Here is a 21,559-nt window from a genome sequence, read left to right as displayed (position 1 = left end):
ATCCGGAATCCTAGGCCTTAAAAGTTTATCATTTTTAAGAATCTTCCAATGTCTATGAAAGATGCTTTTGATGTCATAATACTTTTGGAATATGAGGTGAGATAAAAGAAACAAAATTCATTCATGTCCCTCTCTATTTTTGGTTTATCCTTCAAAATATTAGCTCTATCTAAATTCCCTACTTCTGAGATGATGCTATCAAGATCATCACTTTGGTACGCTCTATCTAGAAATTTAGATTTCAATACAGAGGCTTGTTCATAAAAGTCCTCTTTCAGAGTACAATTACGGCAAACTCTAAGAAACTGGCTTCTCGGGACAGACTTTAGCCAGGAAGGATGATGGAAACTTCCCTGACTAATAAAACTATTTTGGTCTGTCTCCTTAATGAAGGTGGTTGTAACTTAAGATCCTATTCTAACCTTTTTATTTAGATCCAAAAATGCACTTTTCTATCACTAGCCTCATGTTGTAAAACAATGCCAAGAGAATTTGCATTCAACTGGCATATATAATCATTCAATGACTGCAGATCACCTTCCCCCAGGAGGAGGACAGAGTCATTGAATGATTATATTTGCCAGTTGAATGCAAATTCTCTTGGCATTGTTTTACAACATGAGGCTAATGATACGAAAGTGTATTTTTTGGATCTAAATACAGAGTTTAGAAATGGATCTTTAGTTAATACCACCTTCTTCAAGGAGCCAGACCGAAATAGTTAAATTAGCCAGGGAAGTTGCCATCATCCTTCCTGGCCAGGGCCGTTTGAAGGAATTTGGGGGCCCCAATCAAAATGGACATGGAGGCCCACCCGACCCCCCGCACACACGCAAAGCCTACAGGAACCACAGCATAGCCATACAGTTTAAGTATCTATCTATCTATCTATCTATCTATCTATCTATCTATCTATCTATCTATCTATCTATCTATCTATCTATCTATCTATCTATCTATCTATCTATCTATCTATCTATCTATCTATCTATCTATCTATCTATCTATCTATCTATCTATCTATCTATCTATCTATCTTTACATATATGATATAGATAGATAGGTAGATATAGATATAATAAAGAAAGAAAGAAAGGAGAGAGAGAGAGAGAGAGAGAAGAGGGGGGCAGATAAACAAAAAGAGACATAGGAAGACTAAGATTAGAAGGGAGATAGAAAAAAAAAAAGAAAGAAGTTTTCAGACCTGTCGGCACTCGGCACATGTAGAAGCAGAGGGTCCTAGCAGCTACTCATCCTGATGCTATCTGCTCCTCATTCATCCACACCGGCTGCAGGAATTTTAATTACATTTAGAGCCCTGCTATCTGTATACAGTAGGAGCTGTCAGTCTGCACTGTCCATGGGCTGGTCCATACTCTGCATAAAGTCTAGCTGGTAGGCCAGGGATCTCTCTTGTGTCTGCAGATCTTATCAGACTTTTTACAAACCTGTTGAGGCAGAGAGGGGCCCCCTTGAGGGAGATCCCGATAACAGTGTCATTGCACTTTACTGCATTGACGATAAAAGGGGCGCTCACAGCCTTACACAGTGTCGTTGCATTTATTCTTAACCAGTCATTGTCTTGGGGCCCCAGGCCAGCTCGGGGCCCCAAGCAATTGCTTGGTTTGCCTGCCTTGTAGCAACGGGCCTGTTCCTGGCTAAAGTTTTTCAGTGAGCCAGTTTCTTAGAGTATGCTGTAATTGTACTCTGAAAGTGAACTATTAAGAACAAGCCTCAGTATTGAAATCTAGATTTCTAGATAGGGGGTACCAAAGTGATGAGCTTAATATAATTATCTCAGAAGTAGGAAATTTAGATAGAGGTAATATGTTGAAGGAAAAAACAAAAATAGAGTGGGACAATAATAAATTTGGTTTCTTTTATCACCTCATATTCCAAGCAGTATTATGACATCAAAAACATCTTCCATAGACATTGGAAGATTCTTAGAAAATGACAACGTTTTAGGGCCTAGGATTCCGGATACTCCTCAGGTGGTGTTCAAGGGGGTTGAGCATTTGATGTTCTATGTGGCCCCTAATGTGATTGATAACCCCTGTAAGACCTCTTTCTTTTATAATTTCATAGGCTATTTCCCTGTCGCAAATGTGCTGTCTGCAATTTTCAATCTATGGTTACTTCTAGGGTTTAAGATATCAAGTCGTTTATTACCTGCTCTTCCACAATAGTGGTTTATCTCATTCAGTGCTCATGCTGCCTGCAATATGTATGCTATACTAGAAGGACTATGTAAGTGAGGATAAATGAACACATAGGTAACATCAGGCATGGGTTCCCTAGACACAGCGTGACTAAGCATTATGCACACTGTCACAGTAGAAATCCAGATGGTTCCCTGTTTTTAGGAATTGATACGATTTCCCCACATTGGAGAGGGAGTCATGTCTGGCTGGGGATTTCCAGGATGGAAACCTGCTGGATTTATGACCTCAAAACTTACACTTAACAACTTAATTGTTTTTTGAAAAATGGGTGATTCCCTGCCCCCATTCTTTTTTCTTTTTCCCTTTCCTGTCTGTATTATTATTTGTGGAATTATATTTTATTCTGTTTTTGAATATTTTAGATACATTTTGAGGAACGTGGTACATGCTGGGTTGTTTTAAGATATGTTATATATGAATTGTTGTAATTTTCAACTTCTCCACAAGATGCCGCTGCCTTACTTTAATACATAACAACCCCAGTATCTAATTTTAAACTACTGTGGTTAATTAAATAATGTATTGAGGTTTTTCCATTTGTGAAGCCCTTCATTGGGTGGATCATTGGTCTATTTTTGAATTTTATATAGTTTTTCATTATCATCATGGTTTGAATATTTTATTCTGGTAAAGGTCTGTTCGATGGAACATGGTGCGTATCGTGTGACTGGGGGATTGATATCACCTCTGCGGTTTGGAGTGCATCCTGGAACACATTATGGAGATGTTGAATTTTCGGCCAGTCATTTCGGGCCTAATGTATATTTATATATATATATATATATATATATATATGTATATTTATAGCGTGCTCACGTCAAGGTATAACACCTCTGATGATAGCAAAATATGATGAAATGCGTAAGATGGGACAGGAACGCGTTACGTAAGCACGACATACGCTGCGGCTGCCTTTGAAAACTTGCTTGCTATGCCTTGTATGACATTATCATATGTGAGTGTTACTCTTTTTAATAAATAGCAGTTTTAAATATTACAAGACGTATTTGTTGGGTAATTGCATATTACATATTTCCTTATGTGGTTCACTAATGCCTTTAAAGCCTTTAGGCTCGTTTCACACTGGGCGGCTTCAAAGTTGCCCAACTCTGAAGCCGCCTTGTACAGCACGACTTCAGGGCGACTTGTAAATGGCTTCTTTAGTAGAAGTCAATGCAAGCCGCTTTAAAGTCCCCCCCAAGTAGTGCAGGAACTTTTTTCTAAGTCGGAGCAACTTGAGTGGCTCAGATTAGCACGGTTCTATTGCACTGAATGGAGCGTGACCTGTCAGGCGACTAAGTCGTCTGACAAGTCGCCTCAGTGTGAACCGAGCCTTAAAGCCATATAAGGACATATAAGCATGGCTTTACCTTCCTACCAAAGGAATGTTATTGTGAACTGATGACCAAGGCCTTGAGGCCAGGGGTGCAAAGGGCCAGGGGTGGTCTTTTTCCTTACACACAAGTTCTATATTACCACAGCCAAATCCTATCAGATCTTTGTCTCACATTGGAGCTGCCTCCATGAGGCGCCTGTGCCATGCTGTGTAACAGCAAACAGGACCCCTGGTGGGAAATAGCATCTTTAGTTAAGTATTCTTGTTATATTTTCTTATATTATCTGTATCTGTCATTACTTTTTAATAAATGTTATACTTTTAAGTATTTGTGTGATCTCTCTTTGCACATATCCAATAAACACCCTAAAAGAACTTAAACTATCACGTGACCGTGATAAAACAGTATTGCACTATGGTCTTGTTATTTGCATCCCCCTAAGGTATTATTGTGGGTCCTTCCATTATCGCTGGAAATGTGGAGCTCTCTGATATAAGACCAGGGGACCCCCCTACTACAGCAGCTTGCATTCATGAATGGCACCTGGGATTTAGCTGGAGTTTGCAGTGTTCATCTTGCTTCAGATTTCAACTATACTGTTTAGTCCTGTCTATAATTTGAGGGTCATTAGCTTCTGGTAAGCAGGTTTGCCCCTTAACAGTGGTGACGATAATGTCTGTGTATCCATCTCACAGAAGCTGGTGTGAGAATTCTACGCTATCAACTTCTTTTTATTGGACTTTTTGTACATTCATTTATCTTTATGTCTGGTTAGCACTGCACCCTTTTTACAAAATGTTACTGCCAAAACACACAGGGGTTGATTTACTAAAACCGGAGTCTGCAAAATCTGGTGCGTCTGTGGATAGAAACCATTCAGCTTCCAGGTTTTATTTTCAAAGCTTAATTGAACAAGCTGAAGTTAGAAGCTGAAGCTGATTGGCTACCATGCAGAGCTATACCAGATTTTGCACTTTCCAGTTTTAGTAAATCAATCCCATTACACAAAAAAGTACTTCCAAGATATAAATTCTCTGCAATTAAATGTTGTTTGAAACCAAAATAATTAAGTTTTGTCTGTTTAAGGATGAATTCCATCTCCCAGCATCATATACTTACCTTCCCTTTCCCTCCTCACTGCTCTATTCAGCACTGAGAGCCAAAGGAAATACCAGGTACTTCCAGGTATGGAGAAACATGTAATTCACTCCATATGACAGTGTTAACACACGAGCCCATAGTTTTGAGTAAACTACAATTTAGGTGACTCAGAGCTTACAGAGGAATATTTTTTGGGTACCAATGGCTGACCAGATTAGTGTAAAAATACGGCATATGCTGCTGGGAGTAGAACATTAAAATGAACCTGTTGCTTTGCACTGCATAGTGAAGCAAAAAAATCACTTTAAACAGGAACTATTAGCACCATATTTTTAGAAATATATTTAAAAGTGATAATCACAATGTAAGAAATGCTATCAGATTTTAAAACCAGGTTTCCATATATCGTTTGTAATTATGCCATATTTGCTCATTACACTTAAAGGACTTGTTTCCTGTTCGTAGAGGGCTGCTTCTCTTATCCCACTGATAGTCTACCAGACAGGGTCTGTCTAACTAAAAACCAGGGCCGTTTGAAGGAATTTGGGGGCCCCAAGCAAAATGGACATGGAGGCCCACCCGACCCCCCGCACACACGCAAAGCCTACAGGAACCACAGCATAGCCATACAGTTTAAGTATCTATCTATCTATCTATCTATCTATCTATCTATCTATCTATCTATCTATCTATCTATCTATCTATCTATCTATCTATCTATCTATCTATCTATCTTTACATATATGATATAGATAGATAGGTAGATATAGATATAATAAAGAAAGAAAGAAAGGAGAGAGAGAGAGAAGAGGGGGGCAGATAAACAAAAAGAGACATAGGAAGACTAAGATTAGAAGGGAGATAGAAAAAAAAAAAGAAAGAAGTTTTCAGACCTGTCGGCACTCGGCACATGTAGAAGCAGAGGGTCCTAGCAGCTACTCATCCTGATGCTATCTGCTCCTCATTCATCCACACCGGCTGCAGGAATTTTAATTACATTTAGAGCCCTGCTATCTGTATACAGTAGGAGCTGTCAGTCTGCACTGTCCATGGGCTGGTCCATACTCTGCATAAAGTCTAGCTGGTAGGCCAGGGATCTCTCTTGTGTCTGCAGATCTTATCAGACTTTTTACAAACCTGTTGAGGCAGAGAGGGGCCCCCTTGAGGGAGATCCCGATAACAGTGTCATTGCACTTTACTGCATTGACGATAAAAGGGGCGCTCACAGCCTTACACAGTGTCGTTGCATTTATTCTTAACCAGTCATTGTCTTGGGGCCCCAGGCCAGCTCGGGGCCCCAAGCAATTGCTTGGTTTGCCTGCCTTGTAGCAACGGGCCTGCTAAAAACAGTAGACTTTCTACAGTCTCTATGTGAAACACAATGCTCATTGTAGAGGGACACAATGAGATCTGACTTTGGCTTTAGATCACAAGAGAGTGCAGTTTTTTTTTAATCATTATTATTTTATTGGTCATGACAGAAAAATTGATCTTTTCTACTCAAAAAATAATGTATTTTGATATTGCTGACATTAGTTTATGTAACATGTAGATTTTAATGACAGGTCTACTTTAATCCTTGCCTTAGGTGCTGATAACAATACATAACAAGCTCTCTGCTGACATTCTGACTTGCTTAGCTGTTGCTATTTTCTGAAACAGAGATTTCAGTGCATTGATCATGCCTCCTTACAAGACAAATCTTTGATTTATAAGATATAAGACCTTCAACATGCAAAGCTGCCTTGTTAACTTCACTCATTATTCAATAAGAGGAGGTAGCTTTATGGAAGGATAATACTCGGTGTACATTTCTCATTAAGAATCAAGCGTTTTAAAAAAAAAAAGGCTGTCTTCTCTGGTCCATTATTGCAGACCTTTTTCCAGACAAGCTTTGGTATTATTTACTGTCAGGTAAGATGTAAATGTCCCAATAACATGGACATGAGATTCTCTTCTGCACCCAGCAGCTGTGTGAACATAGACTAAGCATAGTGATGGAGCACATATTAAGAGCACAAAAGATACAAGAATTCATGTCGTTGACAAATTGATGCTTTAAAACTATCTTTCATGTACATCAATGACTTAAACGTCCAGTTGCATCAGCCTCGCAGTTATAGGAAAGCCTTGCCCAAAATAGTGAAATTTTGCTGAAGGCCTCGGGTGCAAATAAGGTCCAAGGTTTTTTTCCTCTGTATACAATTTTCAAGGCATGGAGAAGACCAAGGCATGATGTATATGCCCACAACTCAGCACTGGGAAGAGTATATGTAACATCTTTTAACCTGGTATACCCACTAGTCACTAGCACTTATATGCAGGACTAAGGTGGAACTTGGCACAAACAGCTTAAAGCCCAGCTCCAAAAAAGCATCCTGACCCGATACCGATATCTGGCCTTGTGAAATCGCTGATACCGATACCGGAACTAATCTGGAGCTACACACAAAGCAAGCGGCTGCAGTATGGAGCAAAGCCGCTGCTTCATGTGTACGGCTCCTCCATTCACAGGCGGAGTGCATCTGATATCACTCCGCCTGTGAGCCGGACCTATACAGGAAGTAGCGGCTCCCATCCCATACTACTACTGCACCTAGTAAGGGATGGCTGAGCCGTTACTAAGCAAAAACCGGATCGGCCAGTGGATCGGTCAATGTTACCGATCCCCCCGATCCCTCTAAAATGGCCATATCGGCGCCGATATCCAATCCGAATATCGGATCGGTGCATCCCTAGTCATCTTAGTATTCTTCCCAAACACCATGCAAAGATCAGACTTTTTGTCCCAAAAAATATCAAATTTTTAGCACTTAAAATTTTTGGTCACACCTCTGTCCAGCCATGACAAGCAATACTGTGAGTATGGTTCTCCTGTGTTAGTACTTAAATGCAGATATTCCTGTAAAGAATTCAGCATTGCCATATGTATTTCAGTTTACTTTTTCTTTCATATTATGCATACAGTATATCAGTACAGTATACATATATATATATATATTACCATTGAAGGGTTTTTCCTAATTGTAACATTTTTTCTGGCATTTGGTTAAGGCCCCTTTCACATGGGCGATCCGATCAGATCCGCCTGTCAGTTTTTCAGGCGGACCTGATCGGATGCTCCATGCATCCCTATGGGGCAGCGGATGTCAGCGGAGACATCTCCGCTGAGACCCACTGCTATCCGATCCTGTCCGTGAAATCCGGACGGATGGAAACCCTATTTTCCATCCGTCGGAAGGAATCGGATCGGATGGGATCGGATGAGAACGGACAGGCAGTCCGTTCTCATCCGATCTCCCCATAGAGGACAGCGGGTAATCTGACAGCTCCATCTCCACACACAGAGCGGGGACGGAGCTGTCATCCGCCTGCTCAGCGGGGAAGAGAGGATCGTTCCCCTGCTGAGCAGAACGGACCTTGTCGGACCTTGCACCGTGTGAAAGGACCCTATAGCTGATCTCCAGGGAAAACGAAAATTCTCCCTTGCAGTAGGGTTGCCCCTGCAATGCAAAGGCTAAATATGTGTTCTCGTCTAGAGCAGTGTTTCTCAATCTTTTTCCAGTCAAGGCACCCTTTAAAATTATGGACAATCTAGAGGCACCCCCTTCTAAAATGTAAAAATAAAACTAATATTGCAGCAGCATCCACACACGTAGGACACCAAATATTAGAAATGATTTATTCTTTCAAAGCAAATACACTTTTGCACACTGATACTGATTAGTAATACAGCATTTCTTATTCCTCATTTTCTCTCCTCCACGCAACGAACGTGACCCCCAGTGCTGATAGAGAGGGTTCGGGGTGTCAAACAAGGATGCTGTGCAGATCCTCCTTATTAACCCATGACGTCAATGATTGTTAGGACACTGGCGGGTGGGCTGCACAGTTCCCAAGGTTGTAATGTTGCACAATGAAAACCTGTGGCTTTGTGTAATAAAAAGCAGGCTTGATCCACACAAATGTTGGGCAATTTGGGGATATTTTTAGGCATTTTGCCAAGGCACCCCAGAAGAACCCAGAAGGCAACCTGGTTACAAAAGGTTGGTCTAGAGCAGTGGTCCTTAACCCTGGCCTACAGGGCCCACTAACAGGCCAGGTTTTCAAGATAACTGAAATACATCCCAGGTGATATAATTTGCTGTTCAGTGATTGCAGTACTCTAGTCTGCATCTCCCCAAGGTAATACTTAAAATCTGGCCTGTTAGTGGGCCCTGAGGACCGGAGTTGAGGACCACTGGTCTAGAGTACCAAAAAAATATTTTTTCTTTACCTGATAGAGTAGAGTGCCAGCTGCATGGAGAAGCAAGGAATCAGGTAAGTAAAACTGTTTTATTTTCCAGTACCCTAGACCTAAATGAGCATTTGACCCTTCTAGTCCAGAGGTTACCAAACTGCAAGGAGCAATTTTTGTTTTTCTAGGGGGTAGGCTTTAAATCTCAGTGTATAAGTACTACTTTGACCTAAAAGAAAGAGGTATCCAAAGTACAAATACATAATTATCATGTAAAGTGCTCAACCTCACTGAAGCTGTCAGATACCACCTACAGAGCAGAAACGTACAGTGTACATACACCAAGACAGTTGTTATACATTTTAATTATAAACTCTGTTATAACAAAACATTTACAATTAGCACATATCACTTTAAACACTTTATTATTTATTATTATTGGAAATCTTATCAAATCAGTGTTTGCATTACAGTCTTTGTCACTGTCAAGTGTTAACATGTAAAACCATATCCATAGTAGGTGACAGAAAATAGTTTTATCTATATTGAAGTTTAAGAGCAGTGGTGTGGGATTGGACAGCCTCAGAAACAAGCTGTAACCACAAAGTATGTGTCTTGTCCTAATAAATCCCAGTTTTTGGTAATACAGTAGTAGATAAAAGCTAAACAGTCTGTGTTTTCTCTCTTTTCACTCTGAGTTTATCCTGATAACTGTTCCAAGACCATATAATCTATCACAGCTAAACAGAATGTTTTCCCACAAGGCACAATTATATCTGCAAACAACTGCTCTTCTAATTGAGGTAGTTGCAACTCAGATTGGCTTTACATTTTAACAAACTGCAAATAAGAATATCAGAAGTGTGTTGAGTTCCCGATGTCCATTTTCCATTCTTAGAATAAGTCCTTAATATGGGGAAAAGTCTGTGCAGCAGATCTCAATAGACCCATATTGATGAGCGTTCCTTGGAGAGTGATACATGAAATAGACTTATCAGTTACACTGCAGGACATCTGCTTAGGCTGATGGCACCATGGAGTTTTAAGGTTTTAATATCTTTCTTATTGACTTTCAGGTTCCTCATACAGCCCGCAAAGGATCTCTTGACAGGAAGCCATGGCATTTCCAAGGCATCTGTAAACAGACAAAATGTCTTGTAAGCATGATATAAAATATGACCAGACAAGTACAAAGGTGTTCATCAAGGATTTACACTCTTAGCAACACATTCCAGAATTAGGCAGCTGCACTTATTAGGCACATTTATAAAGCATGTATGCCCATTTGCAGAGTTGGAGCAGACAAAGAACCTGTTACTTCTGGGTTGCTTACAGGATATACAGTTCTTTGATGTTAGAGGCCTTAGGGCCTATATTTAAAATGACTATTGTCCTAGATACATGTACAAAATGATGCTCTGTAATAAAGGCACTACAGGCGGTCCCCGGTTACAAACATCCAACTTACAAACGACTTCTACTTACAAACAGAGAGAGACAACAGGAAGTGAGGAGAAATCTACCCCTGGGAAGGGAAATTCACTCCTGTAAGAGTTCTCATGGAAAAAAGGTGTCTCCACTGAAGCTGTATTCTGTTTTCACAAAATAAATTCCAGTTCCCCATTTATGTTACATTACAGTATTATGATTGTAGAATACAGAAAGAATACCTAAGGCCCCTTTCACAAAGGGCAGAATCAGTCCAAGCTGATCTGCCTGCTCAGCAGGGGATTTCTCCGCTGATCCCTGCTGAGCAGGCAGATGACAGATCCATGTCCACTCCAATATGCAGAGCGAACATGGACACAGCTCACTGTTCCATATGGGGCAGTTGGATGAAGACGGACTGCATGTCCGCTTCCCTTAGATTGTCATCTGCTGGATGGATGGCAAACATATCCCCATCCGTCTGCTTTTAGTGGACCAGATCCGATGCCAGTGACAGGGGACACATGTCAGCTGACATCCGCTGCCCCATAAAGAACAATGGTGATCCGATCAGGTCCACCCGAATAATGGGCAGGCGGACCCGATCGGTGCACTGGTGTGAAAGGGGCCTAGGTTATGACAACATGCTTGCAGCTTTATATGCACTTTACGTTTCACTTTACAGACTATTTTTTAAATTCTTTGTATGCAATGCTGCTGTGTTCAGATCTGAATACAGCATATCGTGTGCCCATGTAAAGAAAGAGATTGGGGGTCAGTTAGGAAAATGCATTTTGATTCTAATTGCTAGCTCTTTAGCAGTTAACCCTTTGATGCCTTTTTATTCCTATTATTGAGGCTTTTTTGTCCTACATTTATTTTGAGGTTGATTTGAAGTCAGCAGTCACTTGTAGCGGGCTGTCCCATTCATTGTTAACGTTTTTCTTTTGCTACAAGGCTTTCTTTAGAAAAATGTATTTAATGTTCATGTGGCTTTTTTTTTTTCAAGTTTGGTGTGCTCAAAGTGGGGCATTCTCTAGTTAAATTCTGTTTTTGGACCTGCCTTCTGTTTTGCAGCATATTGCTACATCGTTTTAAAACTGAACTAACTGCTCCTTTTTTCAAGGGGTGACCAAAAAACGGTATACTCACCGATCCTCCACTCCAGCTGCAAACGCTCCTCCCCCCACAATGGACTGTTCCTAACGACTTCACATCCAGAGCAGGTATATGGGCATGATGACGTCAGGAACAGTCCATTAAACAAGACCGCAGGGGGGCAGGAGCTGCAGGGAACGGTCTTGTGTTGGGAGGATTGAAGGACTAGGTAAGTATATTTCTGCTCACAAAAATGAGCAGTTAACCCATGCAGTGTTGGCACAGCCCCACTGCATAGGAAAAAAAATGCCCAGAGTTTTAAGGAAAAAAAAAATAGGTGTAAGTGCAAGATCAGTGGACTCCTAAACCACCTTGCATTATATCACTCACATTCACTGAATCCCCTTATCCTCATATATATAATAAAAGCTTGACATATAGCAGTTAGGCTGATCGTCTCTAAGTAAAACTGTCCTGCTGTCAGCCAATTTTACATAACTGTATGCTCTGGAATATCTTAATTCTTGTAGTAAAGCCCTAACCAATGCTGTGTTGTTTCTAGTAAATTTGGGCCTAGACTTGCTATTTAAAATAGTCCTACTGCTGCCCAAATTTATACTGCACAATTAACTGTGGCCTCTTAATTCTTGTATCAAAACACCTGCTGTATTCTCTTTCTTTAGTACATTTTAGCTAATTGTTTATGATTAAAAACTGTTGAATAAAAAGACCCTCTACCCATTTGTATGTTTTCTGCAGTGGTATATGTCCTTCAAGCAGTGTATAGCTTACCATGCCCCTTTTATAAACTAGCTTGCCTGTTAGCCCTACAAATGGCTAGCATTTAACATGATTTTTCTCCTTAGAACTTTGTTGAGATTTGCCTCTAAGACCGGGTTGCCAAATTTTTAAAGAAGATTCATAAAACTCTTGGTGAATCAAAGCTTCACCATCACTACTTGTAACATACAGAAGCGGTAGAATTGCACTGATTAGGAGGAACAAGGTACCCACACTGTCTATTTAGAGAAGATTGCATTGCATTACCTGGGACTCCCCCAATGTATAATGGAGCCTTAGTACTTGATCGCAGTGCAGAGTTGGAACCAGCTGTCTGCTTGGATTCATTGTCTAGATAGAGATGAACAGCATTTCTCTTCTGACTCACTAAAAAAAAAAAAGACAACATTAATAGTTATGTTACTTCAACTCATAATGTTCCACTCAGTATAAAACAAATGTGTAAAATGAATGATAATTCCTAAGCACTGGAAAATACAACAGTGCGTGCAATAAAATCTTAATGTTTGAGGGTTTCTCAAGCTTTTGAATGCACTTCTGTCTTGGCTGAGGTTCATTCTACAAAACTAATTAGGCAGATAAATCCACTACAATGATAACTGCAAGTTACTCTCAGGCTTGTGTTGCTTTGGGAGGCTGTTTTAAATATTTCACCACAATATGTCCCTTGTCTATATTTTGAGTATACAGTTGTAATGCTGACAAACAAAATACAATGATATTAGTCAATATTGTATTAAAATCAGAATAACAGGCTTGTCTATTTGGTGATTACAGCTAATGTTTAACCTGCTTATATTTTACTGGGGTTGATTGGGTAACCAATCATAGTAGCCAATCAGCTTCTTACTTCAGCTTGTTCAATTAAAGCGGACTTCCACCCAAAAGTGAAACCTCCGCTTTGAAGGCCTCCTCCCCACCTCCTGTTTGTGAGGGGGAGCAGGTACCCGATGGGAGTAAGTCACACATGTGCAAGTCAAAAGCAAGTCTCAAGTCTTAACCTTCAAGTCTCAAGCAAGTCCCAAGTTACTGTGGCGAAAAGCAAGCAAAGTCAAGTCAAGTCCCTGCTAGAAGTCAAACAAGTCAAGTCAAGTCATTTATTTTGGTCAAGTCACAAATCAAGTCAAAATACTGATCTACCCCAATTTTCACCTTTAAATGAGTTTAAAATCAGTGGTCAGGAAAGGTTTTGTTTTATTTTCAACATTAACAAAACTGCTTAGTGTTTTTTTCTTGGCGTATTAAAGAAACACTTTGAATGCCCAAACAGCTCAAAATCCTTCGTCCGGTCATTAACACCACAGTCACTAAAAACATGTTAAGTATTTCCACTGTTAAACAGCCAGTGTCCTAAAAATCAGAACACACTCAGGTGTTTTAAGTGACTGTGGTGTCAGAAATATAACAGGCACATTCATTTTGCTTTAACACATCTTGAGAAAATGCAAATATTTAATGACTTAAAAAAGTAAAGTAATTTCGAGTCATATGTCTCAAGTCAAAGTCAAGTCTCAAGTCATGAATACCAAGTCAAGTCTTTTATTAATTTTAGTCAAGCAAGTCTCAAGTCCTCAGACTGGTGACTTAAGTCTGACTTAAGTCAAGTCGTGTGACTCAATTCCCCCACCTCTGGGTACCTGCTCTTTTCCTTTTCCATTTTTACAAGTTTGTTCTTCCATTATTTTTTTTTTTGTATCAAATATAGAAAATATTGGATTAGCCACTGAAGGTGTAGCTAGTGGGTTGATAAAATTGCTGTTACTTATAACTGCTAAGATGAAATATCAGTTACACAGGCAGTACATTGTTTTCAACTGGACAAACTCTAAAGTTCAAGTTTTTTTCAACTCAGTTGGTTATTGGGACAAATAGTGAGGGTGAATATCCCCAATGGAAGCACAAACAGCCATATAAAATGAACAAAGGATCTAATCGTTCCCCTTTGCCTTTACATACAATTTATTGCGCTTTTTTAAAACATGCTTACATCAAGCTGGTCTCTAATGTGTTAATCTAAAAACACTATACATTCCCTGTAGGACTCTAGGTAAGTTGAGAAAAATACATTTAATATGTATGCAAACTATTTTTTTTATTTGTTTAAAAAAAATTGTGTTTAGCCAATCTTGTGATTTACAGTCCTGCCATGCTGCATAGCCAGGATGGTCATACCAGTATTCATTGCTGCAGTGTTGCAGGCTGATGTGTCATCTGCCTTCTCATTGGATAATAAACTGGTATTATCATACTTCTAATGTATAGTCCAGTGGTAAAGTAAGCTAAAATGTGAAATAAGAAACAGTGGTGCCACCACCTTGACATTGCAGTGTGCAAAAACATGCATACCTGAACAGAATTATACATCATTTGCTAGTTTACCCTTTTGTATGCTGTATATACAGTATGTAGTTCAGCTTTGGATTTAGCAATACACACATACAGCTGTCCTTTTTGGTTTGGAGTGTCTATGTGTTTATCAATAAATACACGGACACTGGTACAGTAGTTGGACATTGTTCTCACCTGTTATCGTATGCCATTTGCCATCACACAGCACCTTGGGAGAAGTAACTGAAGCTTTAAAAGCGCCGGCACCATTATTCACAGACATGGTTACCTGAAAAAAACATGAAGGAAAGCGTTGGATATATCGATCTTGTTTCTTCAGATTTACAGTGTCAAAATTCCCCAGCCCTTATTGGCTGCAAGATGCTGTAGTCCTGCGATGTGTATACAGTGTGACCTGAATACAGAATATTTGTTTCCCTGATGCAAAAATGATGCAAAAGGGCTATTCTGGAAGGCAATAAAGAATCATTTTGACATCAAAAGTGCTCTTTATTTTACAACATCTTCTCAATGCAAAGAGAAAAGGAGGGATAGCGCACATGCAACTTCCTCTCATCTGGTAAAGCAGGCCATACATTATGCAATGTTTTCTCCTTCCACCACGAGTGGAAGGAAAGTAAATTGTTTGATCAACACATTCAGTGTTTATGGGGGAATCCTCCCGTGGGTGAGACTTCCGTGCCGGCAGAACACAATGGTCACTGCTGATGGCTATAGCCACCGGCAGTGATCTCATGCAAAAAATCTGACAGGCTGGTTGTTGACGGATCACCTTCAGTACAACCACCCTGCCTATAGATGGACTGGTTGCTGCTTAACTGGTTGAGATTCAATCCATCTATGGCTGACTTAAAGTATTCATTACCCCAGCATTTTATATTTCTGATATGTGCCTGCTGTACCATGTACTTGTATGAAAAACTATTATGTTCCCTTTCTATTGCTTCCTTTGTGCAACATTCCTGGTGTTCCTCCCAGTCCCTCTGCTTTACTAATAAAAACTGACCACACTAGGCATGGCAGCACAGCGTGTTCAGTTCCCTAGTTATGCTGGGAACCAAGCCTACTCTCCTCCAATGATCAGACTTGTCCTGGCATGCCCCCCTGCACAACCATTTACTGAGAAGCTCAGTGTACTGCTGCTTCTCCTCCCTCAGCTGAGAACGGGTTATTTTACAAGGTGATCATTTACAATCAATTTAAATCCTATAAAATATTTCAGGATCTATTGTACTGTTCAAGGACCTGTAGTTGTCTCCACTCCATTGTTCTCAGGGAGACAACTGTTCTTCTATGGATTGTCTAAGGCAGCACTAGTATTTAAATAAGCACAATAAACGTCTTACCTTCCCGCTATCCATGTAAAGGCTCAGTCTGTTGTCTGTTTTCTCCCCCAGATGTAATAATACATTGGACAGGTCTTGTGGTCGGATTTCAAAACTAATTTCAAAATCAAGTCCTGTGTCGAAAGTACTATCTATAAAAAGAAAATGAAGATGAGATTAACCTGGACATCTTATCTAGTGCAAATGACTGATATTGTTTATTGGCAATTTTACCTACCTGCAACAATGTATCCCGCCCCTTGAGCAAAATACATTCCTGGTTCAAAAGAGCCTTCATAACATGGGATGACACCGACTGTGTGTGATGGTTTTTCTAAGGGCACCTTGTTTATCTTTACATTTTTCAGACAACCAGTAAAGCTTTTCTTTGGCATACCCTATAATATATAAGCTTGATTAGTGAAATCATTTTAATAACTGTCCTCCCTCTCCAGTGCCCGTGCTTTGAGCTGCAGGACCATAATACTTCCAGGAACTATAAACTGGCCCCTCTAATCGAGCACATACTGTAGCTAATGCACCAGAATTGATAAAATCTTTTAAAAAGCAGCCCAACTACAGGTGATTTCTCAGTTATAGGCACAGTATGGGGAGCTTCTTATATATTTTAAATAAATCAATGATAAAACTGCCTGGCTCTTTCTGTCCATTTTAGAGTCTCAGTAATAATGGGGAAAAGGGAACAGCCATTTAATTGAATTCATCAAACATTTATTTATGATTATCAAATATGTATTTATGATTAAGCATATATATTGGATGTATATGTTGTGAGAAGCCATATTGTATAACAGCTGTTGTGTTCAAAAGCCATTTACACCTCCAGCTGTTAGATTGCTATCTCAACCTTTAAAGACCTGTTTAGGCAACAAGCCTTGGAAGTGACATGTCTATGTTAATGACCATCCGCATATCAAAGAATGTAACCAAAGACTCAAGTGGGATTTCAAAAGAATTTAGTTAGCTAGGTGCCACCCACTTCCGAATGGATAAATTGTAATACAAGTCCTTAGGAAGTTAGAGCAATGTTTATCAAACCAACAGAATGTAATGTGACTGAATTGCTCTCCAAACATGTCTGTCTACCTACATGTTTGTCTAATAAATAATTTTCAATCTGGATTCAACAGTCAAAATGTTACTGAAACCCATGAGTTTTGGGGTTTCCCCTACACTGACCCTGCTACAAAATTGGTATTTAACATACAATTAATGCAAATTTCATATCCATAGTAACTGCCGTATCAGGAATTCAAGCTCAGGAATCTATGATCCGAAATGACATAACAAAACAGAGAGCAGATTCGAATTTTCAGCATCCACCAGAAAGCTGAGATATCAGTTTTGGTTGCCCTGACACTTTCATACCATGAACATACAGAAATGTATGTAGTGAGGGTTCATGCTGACTGAGCTCATACTTTTAAATAATAGTACCTTTCTATGTAGGGCTAATGTATAAAATAAATTATTACCTGTACTTTAAGGGATGGAACGCCACCAAGGTAAAGTAGAGTCATAGCTTCCAGGCTGAACTGTTTTTTCATACTTCCTTTTCGAGTCTTCAACCCATCAATGACAAGTTGGCCATTGAGCCCATCCCAGCTAAACATAACCTTTAAACATTAATGTGAACTTGGATTAGATTTAATAATATTTTGCAATACAATAATTAGCATTAGAAAATACATATATTAAAAAAAGATTCACATGAAATTAGATGAGAACAAAACGAGTTTTTTTTAAGCTGAGTAAACCTTAGTATTTCATAATATATTATTATATAATATTCAGTATGGAGAAATATTTATATAAAAAAACATAATGACCATAACATTAACATGAAGAGTGATGCCATATATACTTTATAAGGGGACACTTGTGAAATCATATGTATTATTGCTCAAGCACTTAATGAGGTATCATTTGATTGCACAAAAAGGATGGTGGTATTTTCACACGAAAGATTTACCTCCACAGTGAATGTATTTCAAGAGAGATATTGTGATTATTCTTTCATTGTCTTTAGATACTGAATACCAAAATTCTCAAACAAGAAAAAAAAGAAAAGTAAAGCTTTTGAGTCAGCAAAAGCTACAAAGCGGCAGATTACCTAATAAGCTCTCAATACAGCGTCTAGGGGATAAGATCTTATTGTTTCACAGCATTTCCCTTTGTACAGAACCTTGAGCCCCCGTTCACACTAATTTAAAATCCGTAGGCCAGTGCAATTTCAGGTCTTGCCTGACATCTGAGCGACTTCATGCACAGGTGTCTATGCAAGTTACACCTGGAATCGCAAAAAAAATGCAGGAACCTTTTTTCAAATTGGTGCGGCACCTCAAACTTGGAGTCTTACTGATTTGAACAGTTCCATTGCCTATAATAAGGTGCGACTTGTCATGCAATTTGGAACAGTCGAATCGCATGACAAGTTGCACCAGTGTGAACAGGGACTGAGACCTATTTGCCAGTATTCACAGGCCTTACAGAACCAACATCTGATTCTTTTTTAAGGTCATTTGTATCTGTCTTGACAGATTGTACTAGCTAATGGTGCTAAAGGGGAGGTCTGTAAAAGGAATTGTACTGGTTAACACCAAAAGCTGTGGAAGGATTCATCTCCTGTGGGACATCATACTGTCACAAGCAATCAGGGTGTTTCTATAGTAGCTGGAACTTTTCTTCAAATATGTTTCCAATCACAGTTTACAGCTCATAATGCATTCTTTATTTAAAAAAAAAAACTATCTCTTTATATACTTACTGTATGCCACTTTCCATCATTGTATGTGTCTTGGCTTCTTATTTTTATCTTGTTGTCTTTAGTTCCCAAGGAAAACACAAAGTGCCCCTTGGATATATGAAGAGCCAAGTGACTTGATGCGTCTTTGTGAGTCATTAGGAGTATCAAGCCGGATGATTTGACAGTGCGTACCTCCAATGAGAAATGTGACCTGCAGAGAATAAGCAAGCAGAATTGTCATATCATTATTTTAATTAAACATCCTAGCTCTCATCTCCATCTTCATCCACTGTTCCCATCTGCTAATGTGCATAGCGATTAGTGACAAGAAATGGCCACAGAAAGGACAGATGTGGTTTTGATGTGTGGGTTGTGATTGACAGATGGATTTCACCTTCTCTATGCTTGGAAGAAGCAAGATGGGGGCCTCCAATGGACCAATAACTGGGCCACAGAAGACAGGATCAATCATAATGTTTGTTCACAGATTTACAAAGGTTGAAAGGTTCATAATTTACAGTGGCTTCTGTAAACCAAGAAAACAAGTAATTCTAACATATCACCACCCTAATCTTAACAAGAGTCTTGGAATTTTACTTCTGGTACAAGCTAATATTATGTTATGGGAAATTGGGGTATTGTTAGATGCATCAAAAGAAGCCATCCCCAAAATAATAATTTGCGGCTTCTGTAGTCCAACATTCTATCACTTATGGAATAATAATGTTGATTCACGTTAGCCTCATTAAGTTTGTTTTGTGCTGGTTTATTGAGCTTTTGGCTGCAGCCTTTCCCATGTTGGGGTTGATTTACTAAAACTGGAGAGTGCAAAATCTGGTGCAGCTCTGCATAGAAACCAATCAACTTCCAGGTTAGAAGCTGATTGGCTACCATGCAGAGCTGCACCAGATTTTTGACTCTCCAGTTTTGGTAAATCAACCCCATTGAGTTCCCTGAGACTTCAGTAATATATGGTCCTCTGTAATACATGTATTCTGACAAGGTGCTTACCATCTTGTTCTAAGATTATTAAAAAAAAAAAAACATCTGCCACAGACACTGTTGTGCTCTCAAGAAAGTCATTTTACAGGTTATATTCACAAGACAACAGTTAAATTGATTTCATCCTATAATAGTCTTACCTCTCTTTGAAAATCTGCTTGCTTAGATCATAGACCAAGTGGCTTTCTGGAGAATCACCAAACATAAAGGATCCCAGAGAAGATGTCAAGTTTGTGTGAATAGGGCAGCTCTTCTGAATGCTCTTTAGGTTCAGGTCATACTGTTTCAAGATACAAACGGGTCAATTTACTAACATGTTTACTTAGGGGCATTATTATAAAGCAGTGCATTTGACAATCACCAAACATTTGAATTAAGTCAATCTATTTGGTGGTTTTAAAGTACAGTGATTGATTTACTACCAGGGAATATTTGGTGAATTTAGAATAGTTCATAATCCCATCGTACACTTTCCTGGATATAGGCGCATCAGTTATGGGTGCTGCAGCGATCACCAGCTGGACACTGGATCTATCACAGATACATACATATTCGCCATCACACCAAGGATCTTGCACAGCAGTCCGAAGAAACTTTTTATTTTTAGATCACGTCAGGATAGGTGCAACGTTTCAGAGCCATGCAGGACCCCTTCGTCAGGCATGTGATGTCATTCGTCACATGACTGATGAAAGGGTCCTGCACTCTGAAACGCTGCACCTATCCTGATGTGATACTTTTGCAATAAAAAGGTTCTTCAGAGTGCTGTGCAAGATCCTTGGTGTGCTGGCGAATATCTATCTATTTGGTGAATTGCACACTCACTGCTTTATATTTATAAATATGCTGTTTGATATACCTGTAATACATGAATAGCAGTGTAATACATGAAATGTCAGCACGCTGAAAACCTTGCATGTGCTGATTATTTTGAATTTTTTCCAAGGTGTTCTGTATTTTTTTTTTTTTTTTTATGCAAATCGTGTAAACCAAAAAATTTTTGTTTTATTCTTTGCACATAACTGGATATTTAAAGTAAACATAGCTTTGTCAAATTGAATAGGCTGAACAACCTCTACTCATTTTCTACTGCAACCTCAATGTGTTCTTTTTTATTATTTTGTTAGGTAACTCATTAGTAAAACATCATCATTTCAGGTTTCTCCCTACTCAATTTCTAACTGGATCCTAATGGATTTCAAGTGGTTCTAAAGGCAGAAGGTTTTATACCTTTATGCATTCTATGCATGAAGATAAAAAATCTTCTGCAAGCAGCTCCTTCCCAGACCCCCCGCCCACTCCCTTATACTTACCTGAGCCTAATCTAGATCCGGGGATGTGCACGAGAGCTGAGAATCTCTTGTCTCTCTCTCACCTCATTGGCTGAGACACAGTAGCGGGAGCCAAAGGCTTGTGTTGCCTGTCAATCACAGCCAGTGCGGAAGAAGCACTTCACAAACACACAAGGCCAGCTCAAGAGCGAATATGCATGAGTGGCACAAGGGGCTTGCTTTGGGGGCAATCGGCATGGGGGAGGAGCCCAGAGCACGAGAAGAGAAGGATCAGGACTGCTCTGTGCAAAACCATTGCACAGAGCAGGTAAGCATAACCTATTATTTTATGTGAAAAAAAAATAAAAAATAGTGTCTTTTCAAACACTAACCATTTTAGTCTTAATGCGGTAGTAAAGTTGAAAAAAAAAAAAAAAAGGACTTTTCCCCTGCAGGCAAATGTTATAATGTGCTAGTATGCAACGCATACTAGCACATTATGTGAAACGTACTTTAAAACAAAGCCCTGCAGCGGCACGCTGTCACCACTCACCACAGGCAGGGCTTCCATCTTCACCTGATCTTCCTTCCAGCTTGGCGGGCTCCAGTCCCTTGAAT

The 21,559-nt window shown here is 39.5% G+C and overlaps 1 protein-coding gene across 2 annotated transcripts in view; it reads right to left on the bottom strand.

Annotated features, from left to right (window-relative positions):
• Nucleotides 1-9,598: 9,598 nt before the first annotated feature.
• Nucleotides 9,599-21,559, bottom strand: part of LAMA3 (laminin subunit alpha 3) — a 244,360-nt gene continuing 232,399 nt past the window's right edge. For both annotated transcript variants that reach the window (XM_082258666.1, XM_082258665.1), the window contains 8 exons: nucleotides 19,811-19,950; nucleotides 18,690-18,879; nucleotides 17,398-17,538; nucleotides 16,140-16,299; nucleotides 15,923-16,053; nucleotides 14,751-14,844; nucleotides 12,474-12,593; nucleotides 9,599-10,035 (listed from right to left, as the gene is read on the bottom strand). In XM_082258666.1, coding sequence (XP_082114792.1) covers nucleotides 9,899-10,035; nucleotides 12,474-12,593; nucleotides 14,751-14,844; nucleotides 15,923-16,053; nucleotides 16,140-16,299; nucleotides 17,398-17,538; nucleotides 18,690-18,879; nucleotides 19,811-19,950 — 1,113 coding nt within the window. In that variant the 3' untranslated portion in view covers nucleotides 9,599-9,898. The remainder of the gene's footprint in view (nucleotides 10,036-12,473; nucleotides 12,594-14,750; nucleotides 14,845-15,922; nucleotides 16,054-16,139; nucleotides 16,300-17,397; nucleotides 17,539-18,689; nucleotides 18,880-19,810; nucleotides 19,951-21,559) is intronic.

Source organism: Pelophylax lessonae, assembly GCF_965119305.1.
Source record: "Pelophylax lessonae genome assembly, chromosome: 5".
In the NCBI taxonomy this organism is placed as follows: domain Eukaryota; kingdom Metazoa; phylum Chordata; class Amphibia; order Anura; family Ranidae; genus Pelophylax; species Pelophylax lessonae.
This window is presented reverse-complemented; position numbering and strand designations above follow the sequence as displayed.